Genomic DNA, 11,504 nt, shown 5'->3' with positions numbered 1-11,504 from the left:
GAACACAAATAAGAACCTGGCAAGGAATGCAGTAAATTGGATCCCTCTGCCATCTGCAGTTAAAGATTGGCATTGCGGTCTAGGTTTAGGTCTTTGCAGCCCATAGAAACAGAGCCTGTGATCATTCCAAGTTTTAACATTGTTGTCTTGAAATATATTGGGGGGTTTTTATGTTAACCAAACTCCCAAGTTTTTTCAATTGTCAGCCTGCTGATTAACTGCAATTCTTTTTTTTTGCCTGCATCCATTTTTTTTAAAACCTTAAGTTTTATTTCGATTTATTTGAAACCCTGCTACTTCTGCATTATTTTCTAATTTCTTCCAACACCCCGGGTGCACGACAGCAGTTCCTCTATGGGCATCACTACATCATCAGCAAAGGCCTTTAATTTATAGCTCTGTTGGCCCACCTGCATCCCCTTTATATCTGGATTTATTTATTTTTTATTCTTCTTGCCAGCATCTCTAGAGCAGTGATAGGGGAAACCCGTATCTTGTACCCTCCAATATTTTACAATTTTCAGTCACAGAATTATGCACAATCAAATTTGCGGTTTGCTCTGTAACCATTGCCTTGATTCCTTTTACAAATCTATCTACAGACTCCTTCTTTTCCAACAACTTAATTATAAATGACCAAAAAATGTTGTCAAAGGCCTTAATATTTTTAATTTTTTTTAAAAAATATTTAATATTTTAAAATATTAAGACTGAGAACAATATGGGAAAATTGTCCCCTACGCGACTATAAATAAGGAATGGTAAAATAAAACAAGAGAGAGATTTAAACCAGTGACTGCTGGAGCAGAAGATCAGTATCAGCAGAATATAAAGGAGGGATATTAGCTCTTGAAATGTAGAACACGTGAAGTCCCTATTGAAATTAATTAATTTAGACTATATAATTGGATGTATTGTTTTTTGAATTTGGTAAGATTTGGTTTAATTTGTTATCAATATGAATGTTTTTTTATTACTATTGGAAAATGAATAAAAATTATTTACCAAAAAAAAAAAAAATGTTGTCAAAGGCTTTCTCCACATCCAAAAATATTAATGCTGCTTGTTTTTCATTTCTTACCTCTAAATACTCTATTATGTCTATAATGTTTCTAACATTATTACACAAATGTCTACCTGGTTGAAATCCAGCTTGATCTTGATATATGAAGTCCCTTAACACCACTTTTCAGCTGATTTTCCATAATCCATGCATATAACTTACAATCATTATTCAGCAATGAAATCGGCTGATGTTGTCTCTTAAGCCGACTATGGATTCTTTTAGGGTTGTCATATTATGAAGAGCAAAAAAGAGGGTGCTATGAGAACTCTCATTTTAAATACCCCTTGTCGTGGCGAAGGGGCTTGAATAACTCCAAGAAGCTGTGAGCCATGCCACACAGGACCACCCAAGACGGACAGGTCATAGCCGAGAGTTTAGACTAAATGTGATCCACCTGGAGAAGGAACTGGCAAACCACTCCAGTATCCCTGTCAAGAAAACTCCATGGACATAAAAAAGGAGGAGCTTTGAGAAGAAAGTGAGAGTTTCCAAGGCATGGTTCATGGGATCACGGATACGACTAAGATGACTAAACAACAACAACTATATGTAGGCTGTAGAAGCTGTGATACATTGCTGGGGGGGGGCAGGAGAAGAGAAGAGGAAAGCAAGTCTTCAACCCCCAGTTATGCCTATGTCTCATCGAGAAGTATAGCCAGAGACATAATGGCAAATTTGAAAAATGCACCTGGACAGAAATTTTACCCCAGAAAAAGAGGACACATGGCAACCCAGTGATGGCTCCAACACAACCCTCAGATTCTTACTCTCTTTTTATTTTGTTTGGTGCCTAGAGAATTTACTTAATGAGGTCTCTCGTGAATATAAAACGTAACTATGTCAGTAAATAAATAAATTCTGGGTCCTTCAGTGCTGCTATGGTTGGGCTCTTGGCAAATGGCTGCCTCCGCGCCCTCGTTTGCTCTGCACTTGGCTCCGAGACCTTCCTCGACGCTTGCTTGAATTTTGGGCCCTGCCCTCGGATTTCTGTTTTCTGCCACAGAATATCCAGGCCCCAATTTTTGATCTCTTTTTTCTGCTGCTTGATTTCTGGTCACTTGTGCTCAGCTTACGTTCCTTGCTGCTACACTTCTGCTCCTTGCTGCTCGATCTCTGCTCCTTGCTGCTCGATCTCTGCTCCCTGCTGCTCGATCTCTGCTCCTTGCTGCTCGATCTCTGCTCCCTGCTGCTCGATCTCTGCTCCTTGCTGCTCGATCTCTGCTCCCTGCTGCTCGATCTCTGCTCCCTGCTGCTCGATCTCTGCTCCTTGCTGCTCGATCTCTGCTCCCTGCTGCTCGATCTCTGCTCCTTGCTGCTCGATCTCTGCTCCCTGCTGCTCGATCTCTGCTCCTTGCTGCTCGATCTCTGCTCCCTGCTGCTCGATCTCTGCTCCTTGCTGCTTGATCTCTGCTCCCTGCTCCTCAAACTCTGTTCCTTGCTCCTCCATCTCTGCTCCTTGCTGCTCCATCTCTGTCCTCCACTTCCAAGCAGCCCATCTTGACTGAGCGTGCCTCTCCCTTCCCCCTTTGTGGTGGGCCTTGTGTCTCTCGCCCCACTCCTCCCTCTGCCCATTTCCGAGGGCATCCATGAAGCTGCCCTTACAGAAGATTCTTCAAGCCTGACCCGGGACTCCATCCTGCCTGCCTGGAGCAGCTGCACTTTGGGGGTGGGGGCTGAACCCAGGCCTTGAGCCTCCTCACCAGCCTGCCCTGCAGAGTCTGCTACTTGACTAAAGCAACACTGGGTTTCTTCCCACTTCACAGTGACAGCTTCTCCTGCATAGCTTATGGCACCCCAGTGATGTTGAGCTCCAATTTCCATTGCATGCCTCTGGTCCTCATGAAGGCCAGGCCCCTGGTGGCCCCGTGGCAGGCTCCCCTCCGTCTGCCTTCCCTGGTCATGCAGCCAGATGTGGATCCCCTGCTGTAGGCCCAGCTTCTTCTCCACGATTGAGCCAAGCAGGGACAGGTTCTTGTCAGTGTCCCTGTGGCGGCCCAAGAAGATGCCTTCTCCTGTGGGCAGGAACTGAGGTGGGCCTCCTTGCTCTCCTTTGCCTTCACTTCTGGGCTGGGTCCTCTGCAGAGCCCGGTCCCCATCAAGGACTTTTTGCTCTAGTGCCTGGCATGTCCTGCTTCCCTTGCCAATCTGGTGGGCGCAGGAGGCTGGGCGTGAGGCAGCATATTTGGCACATTCCTCATGGGACGTTGGAGCCTCTTTGGTGTTGTGCCAGCTCTCTGGGCTGCTGCTGCTGCTGCTGCTGCATTTATCTGCGACCTCTTCTCTGCTCAAGGACCCTTCCCTGCTCTCCTGCTCCTCCTCTTGTGGGATGTTCTCCTCCTCCTCAGCCTTTTCCTGTACGTCAAACTGGCCCCGGCTCCCCTGGGGAAAGGCCACGGCTCCTACGGGCACCAGCTGTTCCAGAGGGGGCTGTGGGGGCCTCTGTGTCCAAGGCCTGCCCCTCCCCACCTCGCTCAGAAGACCCAAAGGGGCAAAGATCTTCAAGGACTGCAGGACTCTTCTGGGAAGCCCCCACTGCCGCTGCAGCTTCATCTTCTGCAGGTGGAGCTCCAGGTGGTTACAGGTCGTCCCCGGGAGGAAGAGCAGCTCCTGTTCCAGGACAAGCACTTGGATCCTGGCCCTACGGCCAGTCAGCAGGAGAGGCAGGAGGGGAGAGCCTTGCATGAAGGCCCTCAGTGACCTCTGGATGAGAGCAGGCAACCCCCACTGGTGCTGCAGCCGTCTCTTCCTGACGCACAGCTCCAGGACATCTCTGTCCGACTGGGCCAGGAATGGTGTCTGGGCCTCCAAGAACTCCTGGCCCATCTGCTGGGGGGCGAGAGGCCGAGCGGGTGGCCCACAGAGCACCACCCGCAGCACCTCCGTGTAGCGCACCCCCAGCCCCCAGAGGGAGGCCAGGTGGCTCCGGCAAACGGCTAGCTCAATCTGACCCACGTCCTCTGGGCGGACGAAAGGAAGGAAGCTGCTGCTGTGAGGTCGAAGGGCACCTTGGCCGGGACGTATCAGCCGGGGGAGCAACGGCCTCGTGGAGAGCGAGGCGAGGCGCCACGAAAGCTGGGCCACGGGAGGGAAGACCCCCAAGAGCACCTCCACGGACCTCTTTGCCACGTGCTGCTCCATCTTCTGGTGGTTCAAGACCACCAGGTGAGCCTTCCGGGGAGTCGCCATGACACTAGCCAAAGCCCCCAGGTAGCCTCCTCTGTTGCGGTCGCCAGGGCTGTGTCCCTCAGGCAGAGCCAGGGGAGATTTTGGTGCTTCCCTCCTGGGGGGCTGGAGCTGCATCTCTGGAAAGAGGAAGCGCAGGGACTCCAGTACCAACTTGGGCAGCCCCCACCGCTGGAGAACGACCCTTTTCCGCACATTCAGCTCCAGTTTATGCCGGGTTTCCTTGCGGAGGAACAAGGGCCTCTCCTGGAGGATGGTCACAGTCCCCTGCCCAGACCTCTGGCGGCACAGCTGGGGGGTGGCGAGGAGAAGGTTGCGGAGGGAGCGCTGGACCAGGCCAGGCAGCCCCCAGGTGTGCTGCACCTGCTTCCTCCTGACGTGCCACTCCAGATCTCCCCGGACCTCAGTGCCAACAAAGAGGGTCTCTGTTGCGGCGAACCTGGCTGCAGTTGTGCCGGCCGCGGGCGAGAGCGGAGGGCCGGGGACCAGGAGGGCCACGGACCTCCTGTAGAGGGTGGGCAGCCCCCAACGGTAGGCCAGCTGTTTCCGGACGAGGTTCAGTTCAATCGACTGCAGCGCAGACTCCTCCAGGAAGGGGAAGGCCTGCGATCTCGGCCGGAGAGGTCTCAGCCCCTGCGGCAGGACCCTGGGAAGGGGCTCTCTGCCCACTCGGCGGCTGAGTTCTTGCGACAGACGCACCACAGGCGAAAAGAGGCCCAGTTGCGTCTCCAGGGCTTTCTTGGCCACTTGCCGCTGCAAGGCCTGATGCCTGGAGTCCCAGCGGCTCTCTGGGGAGGAGTCGGCCCCCCTCTCTGGCAGGGCGAGTAGCTTTTGGGGTGGAAGCCGCTTCGCTCCCTGGGGCCGAGAGACCTTCTCCCTTGTCGGCAGGGGAGAGGGCCCCCGGAAGTGCTGGAGGGACTCCAAGACCCGCCTGGGGAGGCCCCAGCGCCTCTCTATCACAACTCTCTTGAGGTGGCTTTCCAGCAGCTTCTTGGTCTCTGGCGGGATGCAGGGCAGCTGCCCGATGGCAGGGCGCACTTGCTGGAAGCCCCGCGGGACGAGGAGGCGATGGGTGGGTGGCCGGGGCGGAGGAGCCGGGAAGAAGCGCTGCAGGGACCTCTGGAGGAGGCCGGGGAGGCCCCACTGGTGCTGGAGCCTCTTCCGGAGGGCGTGGGTCTCCAGGCCGTCCAAGGCAGTGGACGCCACAAACTCCAGAGCAGGGAGAGGTGGGGCAGGAGGCTGCAGCCTGGGGGCTCCGTGGCGAGAAGGGAGAGCCACCTGGAGATGGGCCTGCTCAGGAACAAGCGCCACTCTCTCTGCTTCCGCCTGCGGGTGGAGATGGCTTGTTGGCTGCAGGTACTTCCAGCCCAGGGGAAATGGCTTCAGCAGGGAGGCGGGCATCTTCTGGGCAGGCGGAGGGAGCTTCACTGGAGAGGCACCAGCGGGTCTGAAGCTCACGGCCCTGGCTTCCTGCTGTGCTCCTCCGGCCCCTGAACTCGCCAGCCCTCGGCCCTCGCTCCGGAGCACTTTCCGTGGTGCGGCTGGGTGCATGTGTTGCAGGGCCTCTCGCACCCTCTGTGGCAGCCCCCAGCGCTTGAGGCGCACCATCTTCTGGAGGTGCTTCTCGAGTCTTGCCCTGGAGTCCTCGCTCAGAAAGGAGGGCGCCTGAGGCTGGGTCACAGACACAACGTCCCCCGTGGCCTTTCGGGGGGCAGAACCTGGAGCAGCGGGCATGAAGGCCCGGAGAGAGCGCAGGAGGGACTGGGGCAGCCCCAGGGCATGCTGGGCTCGCTTCCAAAGCACATGCCACTCCAAGATTGCCCGGGCAGCCTCCTTCAGGAAGGGAGTGTCTGTGGGAGCAAACTCTGCCCTCAGAGACCCCCGTTTCCTACAAAAAAGGGGAGACCCTTTCTCCCTGGCGCGCCCTCGTCTCTTGGGACGTCCTCTGGAGGGGCTGGTCCTTGGGGATTTCCTCTTCCTGCCAAAGGCTTCCTCCTCCACAGGCTCTCCCCATACCCTGGAAGATGTGCTGCTCTCCATCCGCAGCGAACATTCAGAGACTTGCTGGAGGGTGACTTCCAGGGATGTCCTGGACCGAGCAGAAGAGGAGCTGTAGTCTGTCCTGCTGGTGAAGGAGATCTCCGAGAAGGTGAAGGTGGAGGTGCTGAGGGCGGCCTGTTCTTCCGCCCAGTCCTCAGAGCAGCACATGCATTCCTCCAGGCCCCTGAGACCCTCCTGCTTAGCCTTCTTCGCCGCCCTCGGCTTCTTCTGTGTCCTGAGCTGGTGAGGACCTTTGCAGGGCGCAGGTAGTGCTCCCGGAGTGGAAAGGGAGAGGTCACCGGTGGGGCCAGGCTCGCTGTCGCTCCTGAGCAAAGTGACAGAAGTGGGCGGTTTGGACATGTCTAGGCAGCTGGAGTACTCCAGGCACAAGGTGTTGGGGTCCAGCGGTGCTGGCGAAGGTGGGGGGCCCCGTCCTCTGGGGTAAGCCAGCCGTCTGGCCTGCACAGCCACCCTGTCGCAGAGGGTGCAGGCGGGGTCGGCACACAGCAGGTGGCGGATGGGGTCCTGGCGAGGGGTCCTGGGCGAGGGGCCATCCCGCGCCAGCCCAGGCTGCTGCCCTTGGAGGTCTGCAGAGGAGAAGAGAGCGAGCTGTTGGAGTGGGAATGACAGCACAGGCTTCCGACATGCAAAGACTGTGAAAGGGAGCATGAAAGGATATTGTTGGGAGATGGTATTAAGCATGTGTCAAGGATGTTTGCGCAGGAAAAGCTCGGCCTTGAGCTATCCTGAGAGGCAGCAGACACGCTGTTCTCTCGCTGAATCAGGCATCTAGCTCTGACAATGCCAGCACGCTTTTCCTTCTGAGAATGTGACTTGATTTTTCAGCAAGTGTAAAATTAAGGCGAGGGAATGCCTCTGGATAAGGATGTGTGATTTAGAGGCCTCAAACAGAGATTACAAACTCAAACAGGGATTACAAACTCAAACTCATAAGGATATGTATAACACAATAATTAGTTACAGAATTAGAGATAAGAGTTTATGAGTAGAGATGTGAAGGTCTTAGTTTCAATGACTGAGCAGAAGTCAGAAGTCAGTTATGGATCAGAAACCAGTAAGTTCATGTTAGTCCATTTGAGTTTGTAATCCTTGTCAGAATACATACTTATGAATGGCTTAGTTTTTGTTACAATTGACTATTGATTTGCGAGTAGGGACCACTCCCACGACTGAAACTTATATTGGCCAAAGAGCTTGGTGTGCTTTTTTCTTGGTGCATCTCCCTTCCAGGGCATACTATGGAATGTGTGGGGTGCAGACCCACCTGGCTGCGAGGCCCCTGCTGTCAAACTCCCACAAGCACCCATTGCAGGGAGCAGAAAGGACGTTGGGGGAGGAGAATTTTGGGGCATGCAGGAGTTGGGCCTTGGGGGCACCATTTGTAGCAGCAGGATCTGGTCCGACTGCTGGTTGGGAAGCTTACAGGAAAGCCACAGCAGTTGTTGGAAGAGGAGCAGGAAAAGAGCTTGGCAGAGTTAAGAGGAGTTTGGATTTAACAGCCCTGCTTCCAAAATGGGTTCCTAACAGGACCGTCTGGTGGTGCCGATACCAATTTGGGGGATCTGGGATCTTGGGGTGTCCCCAGGGCCACCCGCCCTGCATTACCTTTCGGCTGTCTTACAGTTGCCTGAGGCCGGTCTCTGCTCGTGGGATGAGCCTGTCGGGAAGAGACGAGGGAGAAGAGTTACTCAAAGGAAGGAAAAGAGCCTTTGTTAATTTTTAAATCTGATTTCCAAACATAAAGAAAATATAGAAAGAGAAAAGAAAGAGAAAGAATAAACTTACACTAAAAGATCATACATATTCCACATATCGAGATTACTCTGGATTTCCTAACTCCCCCCCATCCCATCTATGGTCCTCTTAATTCTATTTTCAACTGCATATCAATACTTCTCCAATCTTTCCTCTTCCTAAGTTACCTATACATCTTATTACATTACAAGTGTATATGGAATCCTGCTAATGTTTTATCCTGTTTACAATGATTTTGTATATACATTATAAAGACAATGGCTCTGCTCTGCCTCCACAGCTGGAGACAATAAATACTTTTGAATCCCAGTTGCTGTGTCCAAATCCTGCCATTGGCCTGATCCAGCTGGCTCTTCTTATCAACCCCAGCCAGTGTGGCCATATGATGCTGAGGCTGATGGGAATTGGAGTCCAAAACAGCTGGAGGGCACCAGGTTGGGGAAAGGAGGGATTCTCTGGCGAGCTTAAACGTGGAAGCAGCTGCTCCCCATCTCATAGCTGTCAACTTTTCCCTTTTTTAAAGGGAAATTCCCTTATTCCGAATAGGATTCTTCTCAAGAAAAGGGAAAAGTTGACAGCTATGCCCCATCTTCTCCTAAACCACCCTTCATTGAGCACTGCACCCAGACTGAGCAAAGGACACTTTAAGGAGCTTTTGCCCTTGCTACCAGGCTCATTAAGTAGCCACCAAAGCCTTGACCCGCCTTCCGCCCTTTCTGCACATGCTCAGGTGCAGAACCAGAGTTCCTAAACCGGGTCAGTTCTTGCAGATGTGGCAACAGTGTTGTGCGCCTGTGTTGCATGAAACTCCTGGCTGCATTTCGCCTCAGAGGCAGGTACCCACCTGTGGCGTCTTGGGCCAGGCACCTGCAGACAGCGGACAGGTTCTCTTCTCCGGAAGAAGCCTCCCCTGCAGAATCTTCCGGGAGAAGCAGACGAGGAGGGAGAAGACGACGCTGCCACCAAGGAGGAACCAGGGGACCAAGCAGCAGGAGAAGTAGCAGCTGAAGGAGTCATCGTGGGACACCTCCATCTTGGCTGCCCAAGCCTGTGGGCCCACAACAACTAAGCCTCCCCCTACTGCCTTTCTGGGCCACCTGAAGCCCATGGCAGCGTTCCAGGCCACCTCATAAAGGCACCGGGCATGTCATAGAGGGGCACCCTGCCCTGAGCCAAGACCATACCCTGGTCACCCTCAGGCACCCAATACAGTGAACCCCCAGAACATGCACCCCTTCAGTCTTACTGTGGACTCCCCTTCCTCATTGTTCCGGCTGCTGCACATTCTATCTCTCTGGACATGGGAAAGCAAAGCAAAGAGGCAACATGAGGGTCTCTCTCTCCTAAGTCCCACAAATCAACCCGCCAAGGAAACAGTTCAGTGGGGCAGCTCCGCTTGCTGTCGTCTCCTCTCCCCACTGATTTAGCTCTTGGCATTTGGGCAGGGATGTAGATGATTCATGTAGCCAGCAGAGGAGGTCCTCTCTCTGCTCTGACTTTTTGTGAAGAAATAAATTCTCAGCACACACAAAAAGTATGTTTTAAAGCTTTACCGGTAGAAAGTTGGTTTAAACAATAAATGATACATTGTCTCAGTTATACATTTCTGTTCTTACATACGTTGATCCCATGTTGTTTGGATGCCTGATTATCATCTTCCAAAGCAACTACTCTATTCCCAACTTAAGAACAGAAAGCAAAATACTGGTGGACAACAAAAGAGTTTTAAAGACACTCTCAAAGCAAATCTTTTAAAAATGCATTATAAAAATCGATAATTGGGAAGCACTGGCCTCCGAGTGCTCCAGTTGGAGAACAGCCTCTACCAATGGCATCATGGATTTTGAAGAAGCACAAATTCAGGACGCAAGGGAGAAATGGGCTAAGAGGAAGGCACGCTTGGCAAATCCACACCGTGACCAACTCCTGCCCAGAAACCGATGTCCCCACTGTGGAAGGACGTGTGGATCCAGAATTGGCCTCAATGTTACGGACTCAATGTTCAAACCGTCTTTATGGAAGACAATCTTGCTCAGCTACAAGGGATCGCCCAAGAAAGAGGAAGAAAGATCAGACTCACCATAGGACGATGGGAAATCCATCTCCAAAGTGGAATATGACCCAGGCTGAACAAACAAACTGCGAACCAACATATAAATTAGGGCTGCCATATGCCCAGAATTTCCTGGACAGAGTCTCCATAGAGTCTCCATAGTCTCTTATGGACTCACTGTTATGACCATGTTCATGGAAGACAATCTTACTCAGCTGCGAGTGAGGACCAAGAGAGAGAGATTCTGGTATAAGACTCAAGGACACACCAACTTTTTCAGCTAAAAATTGAAAGAACTCTGCCTCCATCTTTTCCAACTTGTGGCATTTTGGTCCATGCCCAGGAAGCCCTTTGTGTGCAAAAGCAACGCCTGACTCTGAGCGGTGGGGGCTGCTTCATTAACATTAGTGAGCACTCGGAAAGGCTGTCCTAAAATCTGTCACTCCGTCAGAAAACTCAGCTCACCCCACCTGTGCAATGGAAAAAATACAATTCTTCACAGTAACTTGAGCACAATTTTATGGAAACTTAAACCATTTCAACAATGGAGGTGCAGAAGGATAAGCAGATATATCGACAGAGTGCCCTGGTGCGCCTGAAGAGTTCTCTTGCTTTGGAAGCCTTTTTTGAGACAATTCTGCCTGTCGGTCACTAGAGAGCAGCAGCGCCCTTCCTTCCTTTGAATTCCAGTTTAAAAACATGACATTCTACACAAGCCTTTCAAACTGCAGTCATTGCCTTCCCTGCCAAGCCTCCTTCCACAAGCTGCTACCTTGCGGAGAGCCTGTATTATGTGAAGTCAGCAGGAACAATTGCTGTCCCCAGTCTGGTGAGTGACGACCTTCCTTATTGTCAGGCACACTTCCAAGAAGGGACTCCAAATTTAAGTGGCACTTCCTTCGCTGTCAGCCTCAGACTGAGCTGGTCAGGGACAATACAAAGAACCACCAGTTTTCTGGGGCCAGAGCCACACCTTTCTGATCTCAAACACTGCCTACCTAACACCCCTTTTTCCGGTTCTTCTTCTTTGGCGATCCCTCGTAGCCAAACAAGATTGTCTTCCATAAACACGGTTTGAACAATGAGTCCGTAAGTGACTGTGGAGGCCAATTCTGGATCCACACATCCTTCCACAGTGGGGACATTGGTTTCTGGGCAGGAGTTTTTCCAGTACCTTGGGCTCAGTGCCTCTGAGCATGTGCAGATTCTTCTTCCCTCTCCCAAATGAATCTAACCACCCTTAGGACAAAGTGTTCCTGAGTTTTAGTCAACAGCTTTTTCCTTCATGAGTAAAATGCCTTCTTGTCTGCCAAAGAATGACAGTGGTACCTTGGTTTTCAAACATCTCTGTTGACAAACATTTCAGTTTTCGAACGCTGAAAAACT

The 11,504-nt window shown here is 52.1% G+C and overlaps 1 protein-coding gene across 1 annotated transcript; it reads right to left on the bottom strand.

The window, feature by feature from the left end:
• Nucleotides 1-1,821: 1,821 nt before the first annotated feature.
• SPATA31F1 (SPATA31 subfamily F member 1) lies at nucleotides 1,822-9,159 on the bottom strand. Its single transcript, XM_079995222.1, has 3 exons — nucleotides 8,910-9,159; nucleotides 7,916-7,967; nucleotides 1,822-6,876 (listed from the first exon to the last, which is right to left on the bottom strand). The coding sequence occupies exons 1-3, from the start codon at nucleotides 9,096-9,098 to the stop codon at nucleotides 1,943-1,945; spliced, it is 5,175 nt and encodes a 1,724-aa protein (XP_079851348.1). The 5' UTR covers nucleotides 9,099-9,159; the 3' UTR covers nucleotides 1,822-1,942.
• Between the last annotated feature and the right edge of the window lie 2,345 nt (nucleotides 9,160-11,504).

The sequence above is a fragment of the Podarcis cretensis genome (assembly GCF_951804945.1).
Source record: "Podarcis cretensis genome assembly, chromosome: 11".
Classification (NCBI taxonomy): Eukaryota; Metazoa; Chordata; class Lepidosauria; order Squamata; family Lacertidae; genus Podarcis; species Podarcis cretensis.
This window is presented reverse-complemented; position numbering and strand designations above follow the sequence as displayed.

Coding starts and splice junctions, on each gene's coding strand:
- SPATA31F1 (XM_079995222.1), bottom strand. CDS start 9,098: ATGGAGGTGTCCCACGATGACTCCTTCAGCTGCTACTTCTCCTGCTGC. Junction 7,968..8,909: donor CCTGGCCCAAGACGCCACAG/GTGGGTACCTGC, acceptor TCTTCCCGACAG/GCTCATCCCACGAGCAGAGA. Junction 6,877..7,915: donor AACTGTAAGACAGCCGAAAG/GTAATGCAGGGC, acceptor TCTCCTCTGCAG/ACCTCCAAGGGCAGCAGCCT.